This window comes from Rhinatrema bivittatum, chromosome 16 (genome assembly GCF_901001135.1).
Source record: "Rhinatrema bivittatum chromosome 16, aRhiBiv1.1, whole genome shotgun sequence".
Taxonomy (NCBI): domain Eukaryota; kingdom Metazoa; phylum Chordata; class Amphibia; order Gymnophiona; family Rhinatrematidae; genus Rhinatrema; species Rhinatrema bivittatum.
In genome coordinates, this window is record NC_042630.1 from 2,651,872 (window position 1) to 2,665,979 (window position 14,108).

Below are 14,108 nucleotides of genomic sequence, written 5' to 3' on the forward strand. Positions count from 1 at the left end.
TTTAAGCTGCTCAGAGCCTAGCGTTGCTTTGTATTTGGGAGAGTCCTAACCAGCAGCCTCTGCTCAGGTGAAGGACAGCAGAGACTCATTCTGCAAGCAGGGATCAGCTGGGGGCACTGCTGGGAGTCAGGAGGCTGAGAATCTGCACAGGTGCAGCGCAGCTCCTCCCTTCTGCTGGGGGAGCAGAGACTCATTCTGCAAGCAGGGATTAGCTGGGGCCACTGCTGGGAGTCAGGGGCTGAGAATCTGCACAGGTGAAGGCAGCTCCTCCCTTCTGCTGGGGAGCAAAGACTCATTCTGCAAGCAGGGATTAGCTGGGGCCACTGCTGGGAGTCAGGGGCTGAGAATCTGCACAGGTGAAGGCAGCTCCTCCCTTCTGCTGGGGAGCAGAGACTCATTCTGCAAGCAGGGATTAGCTGGGGCCACTGCTGGGAGTCAGGGGCTGAGAATCTGCACAGGTGAAGGCAGCTCCTCCCTTCTGCTGGGGAGCAAAGACTCATTCTGCAAGCAGGGATTAGCTGGGGCCACTGCTGGGAGTCAGGGGCTGAGAATCTGCACAGGTGAAGGCAGCTCCTCCCTTCTGCTGGGGAGCAGAGACTCATTCTGCAAGCAGGGATTAGCTGGGGCCACTGCTGGGAGTCAGGGGCTGAGAATCTGCACAGGTGAAGGCAGCTCCTCCCTTCTGCTGGGGGAGCAGAGACTCATTCTGCAAGCAGGGATTAGCTGGGGCCACTGCTGGGAGTCAGGGGCTGAGAATCTGCACAGGTGAAGGCAGGTCCTCCCTTCTGCTGGGGAGCAGAGACTCATTCTGCAAGCAGGGATTAGGTGGGGCCACTGCGGGGAGTCAGGGGCTGAGAATCTGCACAGGTGAAGGCAGCTCCTCCCTTCTGCTGGGGAGCAGAGACTCATTCTGCAAGCAGGGATTAGCTGGGGCCACTGCTGGGAGTCAGGGGCTGAGAATCTGCACAGGTGAAGGCAGCTCCTCCCTTCTGCTGGGGGAGCAGAGACTCATTCTGCAAGCAGGGATTAGCTGGGGCCACTGCTGGGAGTCAGGGGCTGAGAATCTGCACAGGTGAAGGCAGGTCCTCCCTTCTGCTGGGGAGCAGAGACTCATTCTGCAAGCAGGGATTAGCTGGGGCCACTGCTGGGAGTCAGGGGCTGAGAATCTGCACAGGTGAAGGCAGGTCCTCCCTTCTGCTGGGGGAGCAGAGACTCATTCTGCAAGCAGGGATTAGCTGGGGCCACTGCTGGGAGTCAGGGGCTGAGAATCTGCACAGGTGAAGGCAGGTCCTCCCTTCTGCTGGGGGAGCAGAGACTCATTCTGCAAGCAGGGATTAGCTGGGGCCACTGCTGGGAGTCAGGGGCTGAGAATCTGCACAGGTGAAGGCAGCTCCTCCCTTCTGCTGGGGGAGCAGAGACTCATTCTGCAAGCAGGGATTAGCTGGGGCCACTGCTGGGAGTCAGGGGCTGAGAATCTGCACAGGTGAAGGCAGGTCCTCCCTTCTGCTGGGGAGCAGAGACTCATTCTGCAAGCAGGGATTAGCTGGGGCCACTGCTGGGAGTCAGGGGCTGAGAATCTGCACAGGTGAAGGCAGCTCCTCCCTTCTGCTGGGGAGCAGAGACTCATTCTGCAAGCAGGGATTAGCTGGGGCCACTGCTGGGAGTCAGGGGCTGAGAATCTGCACAGGTGAAGGCAGCTCCTCCCTTCTGCTGGGGGAGCAGAGACTCATTCTGCAAGCAGGGATTAGCTGGGGCCACTGCTGGGAGTCAGGGGCTGAGAATCTGCACAGGTGAAGGCAGGTCCTCCCTTCTGCTGGGGGAGCAGAGACTCATTCTGCAAGCAGGGATTAGCTGGGGGCCACTGCTGGGAGTCAGGAGGCTGAGAATCTGCACAGGTGAAGGCAGCTCCTCCCTTCTGCTTGGGAGCAGAGACTCATTCTGCAAGCAGGGATTAGCTGGGGGCCACTGCTGGGAGTCAGGATGCTGAGAATCTGCACAGGTGAAGGCAGGTCCTCCCTTCTGCTGGGGGGCAGAGACTCATTCTGCAAGCAGGGATTAGCTGGGGCCACTGCTGGGAGTCAGGGGCTGAGAATCTGCACAGGTGAAGGCAGGTCCTCCCTTCTGCTGGGGGAGCAGAGACTCATTCTGCAAGCAGGGATTAGCTGGGGCCACTGCTGGGAGTCAGGGGCTGAGAATCTGCACAGGTGAAGGCAGGTCCTCCCTTCTGCTGGGGAGCAGAGAATCATTCTGCAAGCAGGGATTAGCTGGGGCCACTGCTGGGAGGCAGGGGCTGAGAATCTGCACAGGTGAAGGCAGCTCCTCCCTTCTGCTGGGGAGCAGAGACTCATTCTGCAAGCAGGGATTAGCTGGGGCCACTGCTGGGAGTCAGGGGCTGAGAATCTGCACAGGTGAAGGCAGCTCCTCCCTTCTGCTGGGGAGCAGAGACTCATTCTGCAAGCAGGGATTAGCTGGGGCCACTGCTGGGAGTCAGGGGCTGAGAATCTGCACAGGTGAAGGCAGCTCCTCCCTTCTGCTGGGGGAGCAGAGACTCATTCTGCAAGCAGGGATTAGCTGGGGCCACTGCTGGGAGTCAGGAGGCTTTCTATATTCTTATGTGCATTCTGTCCGTGTGGTTTTAACCCTGGGCAGGATCCGGATGGTAACAGGATCCAGCAGTGGGACAATGTGGCCTCGGTTCGTGGCATTGCTGAGGGGGATTTTACGCTGGACAAGGAGCCGATGCTGGGCACTTACAGCATCACCGGGCTGACGGACTCCGGGGAAGAGGTCTCGCAGTTCTTCAGCGTGGACAATTACGGTAAGGTGGAGAGGGCACCTGGGCTCAGGGAAAGGCTGAACTAGAAATAATAAATAGAAAGAGAGGGAGGGAAGGGCACAGAAGCAGTGCCTAGGACCGGGGCTCCTCGTTGCTACAAACTGACCTTTGGCTCTTCTTTTCAGTTTTACCAAAGTTCAAGCCGACGGTGAATGTCCCGCAGACCCTCACTATCACTGACAGGGAGTTCAACGCCAGCGTCTGTGCCATGTGAGTGCAGCGCAGGGGAGGGGAGGTCACTGCGCGGGGGAGGGAAGGTCGCTGCGCGGGGGAGGGGAGGGCGACTGCTGGCCGGGCAGCACTGAGAAATGGGAAATGATTGCAAAGCAAATCCCAGAGGAGACTTGAAGTGCTGCACCCAGCCAGCACTACCCCCGTCAGGAATCTGCTGCCCATGCCCCTTGTGGCTCTATTGAACGTGTCCTGGAAAGGGGGGGGGGGGCGGGTTTCGTGGCTGTGTGGAGGAAGAGGAGGAAGCAGGCAGTTATGGAGGCAGAGCACAATGTCAGCAGAGGGTAAAGCTATGGAGATAGTAGGAAAGAGACCTTCAAACTAGCAGTTTATAGGACATCAGATGACCCCGATTCAGAAAGGGAGGATCCCGGCTGGACAGTGTGGGGAGAGTTCAGAAAGCTGTGAACAGCAGGACACAGAATGGAAGTAAATATGGTACAGTGATCAGTGGGTTATCTTGAGGCTCACTGCTGGGGTACAGGGATCAGTGGGGTGTCCCGGGGCTCACTGCTGGGGTACAGGGATCAGTGGGGTATCCCGGGGCTCACTGCTGGGGTACAGGGATCAGTGGGGTATCTTGGGGCTCACTGCTGGGGTACAGTGATCAGTGGGGTATCTTGGGGCTCACTCCTGGGGTACAGTGATCAGTGGGTTATCTTGGGGCTCACTGCTGGGGTACAGGGATCAGTGGGGTATCTTGGGGCTCACTGCTGGGGTACAGGGATCAGTGGGGTATCTTGGGGCTCACTGCTGGGGGTACAGGGATCAGTGGGGTATCCCGGGGCTCACTACTGGGGTACAGGGATCAGTGGGGTATCTTGGGGCTCACTGCTGGGGTACAGTGATCAGTGGGGTATCTTGGGGCTCACTGCTGGGGTACAGGGATCAGTGGGGTATCTTGGGGCTCACTGCTGGGGGTACAGGGATCAGTGGGGTATCTTGGGGCTCACTGCTGGGGTACAGGGATCAGTGGGGTATCTTGGGGCTCACTGCTGGGGGTACAGGGATCAGTGGGGTATCTTGGGGCTCACTGCTGGGGTACAGTGATCAGTGGGGTATCCCGGGGCTCAATGCTGGGGAACAGGGATCAGTGGGGTATCTTGGGGCTCACTGCTGGGGTACAGGGATCAGTGGGGTATCTTGGGGCTCAATGCTGGGGAACAGGGATCAGTGGGGTATCTTGGGGCTCACTGCTGGGGTACAGTGATCAGTGGGGTATCTTGGGGCTCACTGCTGGGGTACAGGGATCAGTGGGGTATCTTGGGGCTCACTGCTGGGGTACAGGGATCAGTGGGGTATCTTGGGGCTCACTGCTGGGGTACAGTGATCAGTGGGGTATCCCGGGGCTCAATGCTGGGGAACAGGGATCAGTGGGGTATCTTGGGGCTCACTGCTGGGGTACAGGGATCAGTGGGGTATCTTGGGGCTCAATGCTGGGGAACAGGGATCAGTGGGGTATCTTGGGGCTCACTGCTGGGGTACAGTGATCAGTGGGGTATCTTGGGGCTCAATGCTGGGGAACAGGGATCAGTGGGGTATCTTGGGGCTCACTGCTGGGGTACAGGGATCAGTGGGGTATCTTGGGGCTCACTGCTGGGGGTACAGGGATCAGTGGGGTATCCCGGGGCTCACTGCTGGGGTACAGGGATCAGTGGGGTATCTTGGGGCTCACTGCTGGGGTACAGGGATCAGTGGGGTATCCCAGGTTAGTTGTTTTTACGATTATCAGGGTGATACAAAGCTTCTTGGTAATGTATGGGGGAGAGAACCACAGAGGAAGATGCAGTGGCGCTCTGAGGCTAGCAGCTGCATATCTCCTTAGCCGTCTGCAAGGCAAGAACTGAATGGGGCAGTTGGTCTTTTTCTGCTCTCATCTGCTCTATTAGCTTATTGGGAAGGGGTTGTCAGGCTTTGTGACTTTGTGATTTAAGAGCTTTATGCTTTGGGTGTTTGTGGTGTGGAGGAGTCAGGGTTTATGGGTGTGTGTAGTGGGAAGGGGTTTATGGTGGATACAGAGAGAGGAAGGCGAGACAGAATTAGGTTTCTGTAACAAATAAACTTTCTTGTAAAATGGTTTGACGCCTTGAGGCCGGTGCTGTGGGTGATGAAGCAAAGTCCTGCAGGCAAGTTTTAGATCTTTCCTGATCATCCCTGAGTCCCAGGCTTGCCTTTTGCCTTCCAGTAACACTTATGGAGAGCCCGTACAAGGGACTGTTAAAATGCAAGTGTGCAGAAAAAACTACCGCTTCTACCCCGAAGGGACCTGCAGCCGGTACCGAGAAGGAATCTGCAAGGAGTTCACTGGAGAGGTGAGATAACCCGCACAGAGTGGCAGTTATAGCCCTAAGCTCCTTGCAGTCGTAACTGTTGACAGTGTAACTACAGAAGAGCTGCAGTGCAGTTAGAAATTCACCGCACCGCACTGTGTATTGTGTATTGTGTAGATGTACTGCTGGCCAGGTGAGGGTACTGACGTTCCTCTTCCTTCTCACCCCCATCTCTAGCTGGGCAGTGATGGCTGCTTTAAGCAGCTTGTCGACACCCAGGTCTTCCAGCTGGAACGCGCCGGTCTCTCCATGAGCTTTGACATCGAGGCCACCCTCACTGAAAATGGGACAGGTAGGTACAAACATCCACTTACTTCTACCTGGGGCCAGGAGGAATGGGAGTGTGGGTGGAGAGAAGGAGACACATCTGCACCCCAGACCAGCCGACACTCAACAACTTCTAGAGTTCGTAGACCCTGTAGGAAGAGGCCTTCAGCGCTTTGCAGTTGAGTTGCTGATGGCCTCTCGCCCCTGTGGCCTTCCTCGACGAGCCCGCTCTCTGCTTCCTCCTGTGATGACTGTCTCTCCCACACACGCTCATGATTTGCTGCTCCTGAGAAATGCAGCACACAATAACCTTGTCTTTATCAAATACCTCCCAATACTACGACCCATGGGATCTCTTCTACTTTCCGGCAGGGATACAGTCGAAGGAGCGAGGCTACGTCTGGATCTCAAATCAGATGTCACGGTTATATTTTGTCTACGATTCAATGAACCAGTTCTACCGCCAAGGGCTAAACTACACGGGAGAGGTACGGGGGATCCTCCATGTGCCATGATGATAAGCAATAAGAGAAGGGAGTTTCATGCAGCAGCCCAGCTTTCTTACAGGGGAAAAAATCTCAGTTCCCCCAATTCTTTTCACCCTGTGATTAAAAAGGGAAAATCTGTCATAAAAATAAAAGAAAGTCATGGGAGGACAGGGCTTCCTTAGTTAAACCCCCCCCCCCCCCTTTCCTAGTTCCAAAAATTGAAGTGGTGAATTAATTTTCTCTTTTTTTCCACACCTCAAGTGGACGTTCTGAATCCACAGTGAACAGATCTGCTGGATGTTTCTGGGAGGGTTAGGAAAATGTAAAGAAAGCCTTCTCATGCGTATCTCTGCTCTCCAGGTCAGCCATCTTCATCACTGCACTGCCATCCTCGTTAATGTTCCCAATAAATCTCTCATTGCAGTTAACGCTCCAGGGCGCCGATGGCAAACCCCTCGCCAATGAAACTGTCGAACTGGAAGTCGATGGCAAGAACGTGGTGAACTGCACCACTGATGAGGACGGCTCAGCATCCTTCTCCGTGGACACCTCCAATTTCAACAAGAGCAGAGTCCAACTGCTGGTAAGTTTCTCTGGGAAGGTGTTTTAGCACTAAACTAGGAGCCAGGAGACATGCTGGGGTGCCTTGCCCTTCACTCTGTGTGTGACCTTGGGTGAGTCACATCCTGTAGTCCAAGGGCAGCACTAACTGAGAGTAGCAGGAGGTTGGTGCTTAGGGCGGCAATAAGAGGGTAACAGAAGAATGGGTGATTTCAATTACCCCAGTATTGCCTGGGTGAATGTTACAATAGGACATTCTAGAAAAGTAAAGTTTCTACATGAAATAAATTACTTCTTCATGGAGCAGCTGGCACAAGAACCAACAACAGATGAAATTATTTTAGACTTAGTCCTTAGTGGAACACAGGATTTGATGCTAGAGGTAAAAGTGTTGGAGCCACTTGGCAATAGTGATCAGAACATGATCAAATTTGACTTAATAACTGGAGGTAGCACAAATAAGAAATCTACTGTGACAGCATTTAACTTTCAAAAATGAGGAAAATGGTTAGGAAAAAACTGAAAGGAGGAACCACAAAGGTATAGATGTTGTTTAAAAACACCATTTTGGAAGCCCAGAACAGATGTATTCCATGAATTAGAAAAGGTAGAAAGAAGGCTAAACAACTACCGGCATGGTTCAAAGGTGAGACGAGAGAGGCTATAATATCTAAAAGAACATCTTTCAAGAAATGGAAAAGGGATCCGAATGAAGAAAACAGGAAACGGCATGAGCACTGGCAAGTCGGATGCAAAGCATTGATAAGGAAGGCAAAGAGAGAATTTGAAGCTTGCCATGGAAGTAAAAACTCATAATAAAAACCTTTTCAGGTACATTCAAGGGTAAAAGCCTGTGAGGGAGTCGGTTGGACCATTAGATGATCAAGGGGTAAAAGGAGCACTTAGGGATGACAAAGCCATAGCAGAGAGACTACATGAGTTCTTTGCTTCAGTATTCATTGAGGAAGACGTTAAGAGAGATACCCAAGCCAGAAATAATATTCAAAGGTGATGATTCAGCAGAAGTGAAACAAATCTCAGTGAACTTGGAAGATGTACTAGGGCAAACTGACAAAGTAAAGAGTAGCATATCTATTGTTCAGAGACCAACCTTTTTTAATATAATTTATAAATGACCTGGAAATTAATTTATTTATTGTTCTAAAAGAAGATCACAATGGTTTACAAAGTCATCTTTAGAATTCTTGGTCAGCATTCACATCTTTGTTGGCTTTCATATTCTAGGTCATCACAACAGCAAAATCAATCCTCATTCATATTCATACATATTCGAGGTCAAAGCATCAGCAAATATATTATCTAGAACATATTCATACATTTTCTAGATTGACATAACAGCAACTACAGATTCTAATTCTGAAATGGGAACAACAAGCCAGGTGGTCAGATTTGTTGATGACACAAAATTATTCAAAGTTGTCAAATCACAAGAGCATTGTGAGAAATTGCAAAAGGACCTTGCAAAACTGGGAGACTGGGCATGTGAATAGCAAATAAATTTTAATGCAGACAAGTGCAAATTGAGGCAGTTAGGGAAGAGTAACACAAATTATAGCTACAAAATGCAAAGTTCTACATTAGGAGTCATCACTCAGGGAAAGGATTTAGGCGTCATCGTTGAAAATACATTGAAATCGTCTGCTCATTGTGCAGCAGCAGCCAGGAAAGCAAAGAGAATGCTGGGGATTATTAGGAAAGGAACAGATAATATCCTAATGTCTCTGTATCACTCCATGGTGCATCCTCATCTTGTGTTCAAATATCATACACAAACAGAATGCTGGGGATTATTAGGAAAGGAATGGAGAATAAAACAGAGAATATCATAATGCCTCTGTATCACTGCATGGTGCATCCTCATCTTGTGTTCATATATCATACACAAACAGAATGCTGGGGATTATTAGGAAAGGAATGGAGAATAAAACAGAGAATATCATAATGCCTCTGTATCAATCCATGGTGTGACCTCATCTTGTGTTCATATATCATACACAAACAGAATGCTGGGGATTATTAGGAAAGGAATGGAGAATAAAACAGAGAATATCGTAATGCCTCTGTATCACTCCATGGTGCATCCTCATCTTGTGTTCATATATCATACACAAACAGAATGCTGGGGATTATTAGGAAAGGAATGGAGAATAAAACAGAGAATATCATAATGCCTCTGTATCACTGCATGGTGCATCCTCATCTTGTGTTCATATATCATACACAAACAGAATGCTGGGGATTATTAGGAAAGGAATGGAGAATAAAACAGAGAATATCATAATGCCTCTGTATCAATCCATGGTGTGACCTCATCTTGTGTTCATATATCATACACAAACAGAATGCTGGGGATTATTAGGAAAGGAATGGAGAATAAAACAGAGAATATCGTAATGCCTCTGTATCACTCCATGGTGTGACCTCATCCTGTGTTCATATATCATACACAAACAGAATGCTGGGGATTATTAGGAAAGGAATGGAGAATAAAACAGAGAATATCATAATGCCTCTGTATCACTCCATGGTGCATCCTCATCTTGTGTTCATATATCATACACAAAAATAGCTAGCTGTGAGCAATACCACAAATCTTGTTGGATAAAAATACTATTAAAAGGCCAACCTTAATTGAACAATCGTTTATAAGATTCAAATTTTTGATTTTTTGAATTTTTATTTTTAAGAGACAGAGACCTCAGAACTGGTAAAACAGGTTAGTTAACCAAGTTTTTTTTCAAAACCAGTAGGTTCAATCATAAGTCTCTATTTGTCTCTCTTTTCTAAGTTTTGTTGAAAATATTTTCACTCTTAAAAAGAGTAATTTGATAGATAATTAAATCTTATTAAATAACTCATACAGTGTGCCGTGAATGGCTTCCGCAATAAATTGCTTCAGTGGCAAATAAACTTTTTATATGATTTCAACTGCTTCGGCGGCAATGAATTTTTTAGCCGCTGGCCATCATATTGTTTACTTTGACGGCAATGAATTTTTTAGCCGCTGGCCATCACACTGTTTATGAAGATTTTATCCATAAATAATTTGTTGGTTCGAAGCCCATCGTTGGTGAGTTTTATCAAATGCAGGACAAGACTATTTCATTAAATCTTTGTCCTAAAAGCAATTGCACTTATCTTAAGACTTGTGGCCAGGGGCTAAAAAATTCATTGCCGCCGAAGCAGTTGAAATCATATAAAAAGTTTATTTGCCACTGAAGCAATTTATTGCGGAAGCCATTCACGGCACACTGTATGAGTTATTTAATAAGATTTAATTATCTATCAAATTACTCTTTTTAAGAGTGAAAATATTTTCAACAAAACTTAGAAAAGAGAGACAAATAGAGACTTATGATTGAACCTACTGGTTTTGAAAAAAAACTTGGTTAACTAACCTTTTTTACCAGTTCTGAGGTCTCTGTCTCTTAAAAATAAAAATTCAAAAAAATCAAAAATTTGAATCTTATAAACGATTGTTCAATAAAGGTTGGCCTTTTAATAGTATTTTTATCCAACAAGATTTGTGGTATTGCTCACAGCTAGCTATTTTTGTGGTATTATATTGGACACTAGCTGGTCCCTATTTTTGTCATTATTACATACATCATACACAAACAGAATGCTGGGGATTATTAGGAAAGGAATGGAGAATAAAACAGAGAATATCATAATGCCTCTGTATCACTCCATGGTGCATCCTCATCCTGTGTTCATATATCATACACAAACAGAATGCTGGGGATTATTAGGAAAGGAATGGAGAATAAAACAGAATATCATAATGCCTCTGTATCACTCCATGGTGTGACCTCATCTTGTGTTCATATATCATACACACACAGAATGCTGGGGATTATTAGGAAAGGAATGGAGAATAAAACAGAGAATATCATAATGCCTCTGTATCACTCCATGGTGCATCCTCATCTTGTGTTCATATATCATACACAAACAGAATGCTGGGATTATTAGGAAAGGAATGGAGAATAAAACAGAATATCATAATGCCTCTGTATCACTCCATGGTGCATCCTCATCTTGTGTTCATATATCATACACAAACAGAATGCTGGGGATTATTAGGAAAGGAATGGAGAATAAAACAGAGAATATCATAATGCCTCTGTATCACTCCATGGTGCGACCTCATCTTGTGTTCATATATCATACACAAACAGAATGCTGGGGATTATTAGGAAAGGAATGGAGAATAAAACAGAGAATATCATAATGCCTCTGTATCACTCCATGGTGCATCCTCATCTTGTGTTCATATATCATACACAAACAGAATGCTGGGGATTATTAGGAAAGGAATGGAGAATAAAACAGAGAATATCATAATGCCTCTGTATCAATCCATGGTGCAACCTCATCTTGTGTTCATATATCATACACAAACAGAATGCTGGGGATTATTAGGAAAGGAATGGAGAATAAAACAGAGAATATCCTAATGTCTCTGTATCAATCCATGGTGCAACCTCATCTTGTGTTCATATATCATACACAAACAGAATGCTGGGGATTATTAGGAAAGGAATGGAGAATAAAACAGAGAATATCCTAATGTCTCTGTATCAATCCATGGTGCAACCTCATCTTGAGTATTATGTGCAGTGCTGGTCACCACATCTCAAGAAAGATTTAGCAGAATTAGAAAAGGTACAGAGGAAGGCAACCAAAATCATAAAGGAGATGGAACAATTCTCCTATGAAGAAAGTCTAAAGAGGTTAGGACTCTTCAGCTTGGAGAAGAGACGGCTGAGGGGGGATATGTTAGAGGTCTATAAAATAATGAGAGGAATGGAACAAGTAAACGTTAATCAGTTGTTTACTCATTCAAAAAGTACAAAGACCAGGGAACATACAATGAAGTTTCTGGGTAATACATTTAATACTAATAAGAATGTATGGGAAGAATGTTGGTTGAGGGGCAGGAAGAGGATAGTGGAAGAATGTTGGTTGAGGGGCAATAAGAGGATAGCAGGACAATGTTGGTTGAGGGGCAGGAAGAGGATAGTGGGACAATGTTGGTTGGGGGCAGTAAGAGGATAGCGGGAGAATGTTGGTTGGGGGCAGTAAGAGGATAGCGGAAGAATGTTGATTGGGGGCAGGAAGAGGATAGTGGAAGAATGTTGGTTGGGGGCAGGAAGAGGATAGTGGAAGAATGTTGGTTGGGGGCAGGAAGAGGATAGTGGAAGAATGTTGGTTGAGGGGCAGGAAGAGGATAGTGGAAGAATGTTGGTTGGGGGCAGTAAGAGGATAGTGGAAGAATGTTGATTGGGGGCAGTAAGAGGATAGCGGAAGAATGTTGGTTGGGGGGCAGTAAGAGGATAGTGGAAGAATGTTGGTTGGGGGGCAGTAAGAGGATAGTGGAAGAATGTTGGTTGGGGCAGTAAGAGGATAGTGGAAGAATGTTGTTTGGGGCAGTAAGAGGATAGTGGAAGAATGTTGGTTAGGGGGCAGTAAGAGGATAGTGGAAGAATGTTGGTTAGGGGGCAGTAAGAGGATAGTGGAAGAATGTTGGTTGGGGCAGTAAGAGGATAGTGGAAGAATGTTGGTTGGAGGGCAGTAAGAGGATAGTGGAAGAATGTTGTTTGGGGCAGTAAGAGGATAGTGGAAGAATGTTGGTTAGGGGGCAGTAAGAGGATAGTGGAAGAATGTTGGTTGGGGCAGTAAGAGGATAGTGGAAGAATGTTGGTTAGGGGGCAGTAAGAGGATAGTGGAAGAATGTTGGTTAGGGGGCAGTAAGAGGATAGCAGGACAATGTTGGTTGAGGGGCAGGAAGAGGGTAGCAGGAGAATGTTGGTTGAGGGGCAGTAAGAAAGCAGGAGAACGCTGGGTGTCCTGAGCCACTCCTGGCTTTGCTTTCCATAGATGTACGCAATACGCATTGTTTGAAAAGAAAGTTTAATAACGTTTAATTCTCACCTTTAGCCATCACCTCTCTCTCTCCCTCTCCATGTCCTGCAGGCTAGATACAAAAAGACGGAGGAATGCAATGATGATTTTTGGGTCATGCCACAGTATCCCCAGGCATCATACTACATCTCTCGCTTTTATTCCCCGAGTGGAAGCTTCCTACAAATCAGCAAGACAGGCAGGAAGGAGCTTAAGTGTGGCTCATCTGCAAGCATCAGAGTGAATTACATTCTGAATGAGGAGGAGCTGGGCCAGGATGCTCAGCATTTCTCTTTCTACCATGTGGTGAGTGTCTCTTACTTACCAGGGAATGAGAATGGGGTCGTGCATCTCGCTTTGTGCGTCAGGAGATGGGGAGAGTGTAAGCCAAGTCTATCTTGTGATGAATATCTGAGGAAAACCTATCCTGGGCTGGCCTGCTACAGTACAGCAACTCGCTCCTAGCTGAGATTAGTGCTCTTTGCTTTTTGGAAACCACCTTTGCCCAGCTCTAGATTTATTTTATAGAAGCTAGTGACCAATGTCCACAAAACGTGCATGCACACAAATCTGCCACTGAATATATTCCAATAAAGCCACGCAGTAACTTCTACCTTACGTGCATGCACACAAGTCTGCCACTGAATAAATTCCAATAAAGCCACGCAGTAACTTCTACCTTACGTGCATGCACACAAGTCTGCCACTGAGTATATTCCAATAAAGCCACACAGTAACTTCTACCTTAGGTGCATGCACACAAGTCTGCCACTGAGTATATTCCAGTAAAGCCACGCAGTAACTTCTACCTTACCTGCATGCACACAAGTCTGCCACTGAGTATATTCCAATAAGGCCACGCAGTAACTTCTACCTTAGGTGCATGCACACAAGTCTGCCACTGAGTATATTCCAATAAGGCCACGCAGTAACTTCTACCTTACCTGCATGCACACAAGTCTGCCACTGAGTATATTCCAATAAGGCCACGCAGTAACTTCTACCTTACCTGCATGCACACAAGTCTGCCACTGAGTATATTCCAATAAGGCCACGCAGTAACTTCTACCTTACCTGCATGCACACAAGTCTGCCACTGAGTATATTCCAATAAAGCCACGCAGTAACTTCTACCTTAGGTGCATGCACACAAGTCTGCCACTGAGTATATTCCAATAAGGCCACGCAGTAACTTCTACCTTACCTGCATGCACACAAGTCTGCCACTGAGTATATTCCAATAAGGCCACGCAGTAACTTCTACCTTACGTGCATGCACACAAGTCTGCCACTGAGTATATTCCAATAAAGCCACGCAGTAACTTCTACCTTAGGTGCATGCACACAAGTCTGCCACTGAGTATCTTCCAATAAGGCCACGCAGTAACTTCTACCTTAGGTGCATGCACACAAGTCTGCCACTGAGTATATTCCAATAAGGCCACGCAGTAACTTCTACCTTACCTG

General features: G+C 47.6%; 1 protein-coding gene across 1 annotated transcript in view; it reads left to right on the plus strand.

The window, feature by feature from the left end:
* The window catches only part of LOC115077990 (alpha-2-macroglobulin-like), a 66,701-nt gene that overhangs the window by 17,849 nt on the left and 34,744 nt on the right, over positions 1-14,108 (plus strand). Inside the window, exons 6-12 of the mRNA XM_029580505.1 lie at positions 2,650-2,818; positions 2,962-3,046; positions 5,253-5,379; positions 5,575-5,689; positions 6,037-6,152; positions 6,577-6,735; positions 12,714-12,947. Coding sequence (XP_029436365.1) covers positions 2,650-2,818; positions 2,962-3,046; positions 5,253-5,379; positions 5,575-5,689; positions 6,037-6,152; positions 6,577-6,735; positions 12,714-12,947 — 1,005 coding nt within the window. The remainder of the gene's footprint in view (positions 1-2,649; positions 2,819-2,961; positions 3,047-5,252; positions 5,380-5,574; positions 5,690-6,036; positions 6,153-6,576; positions 6,736-12,713; positions 12,948-14,108) is intronic.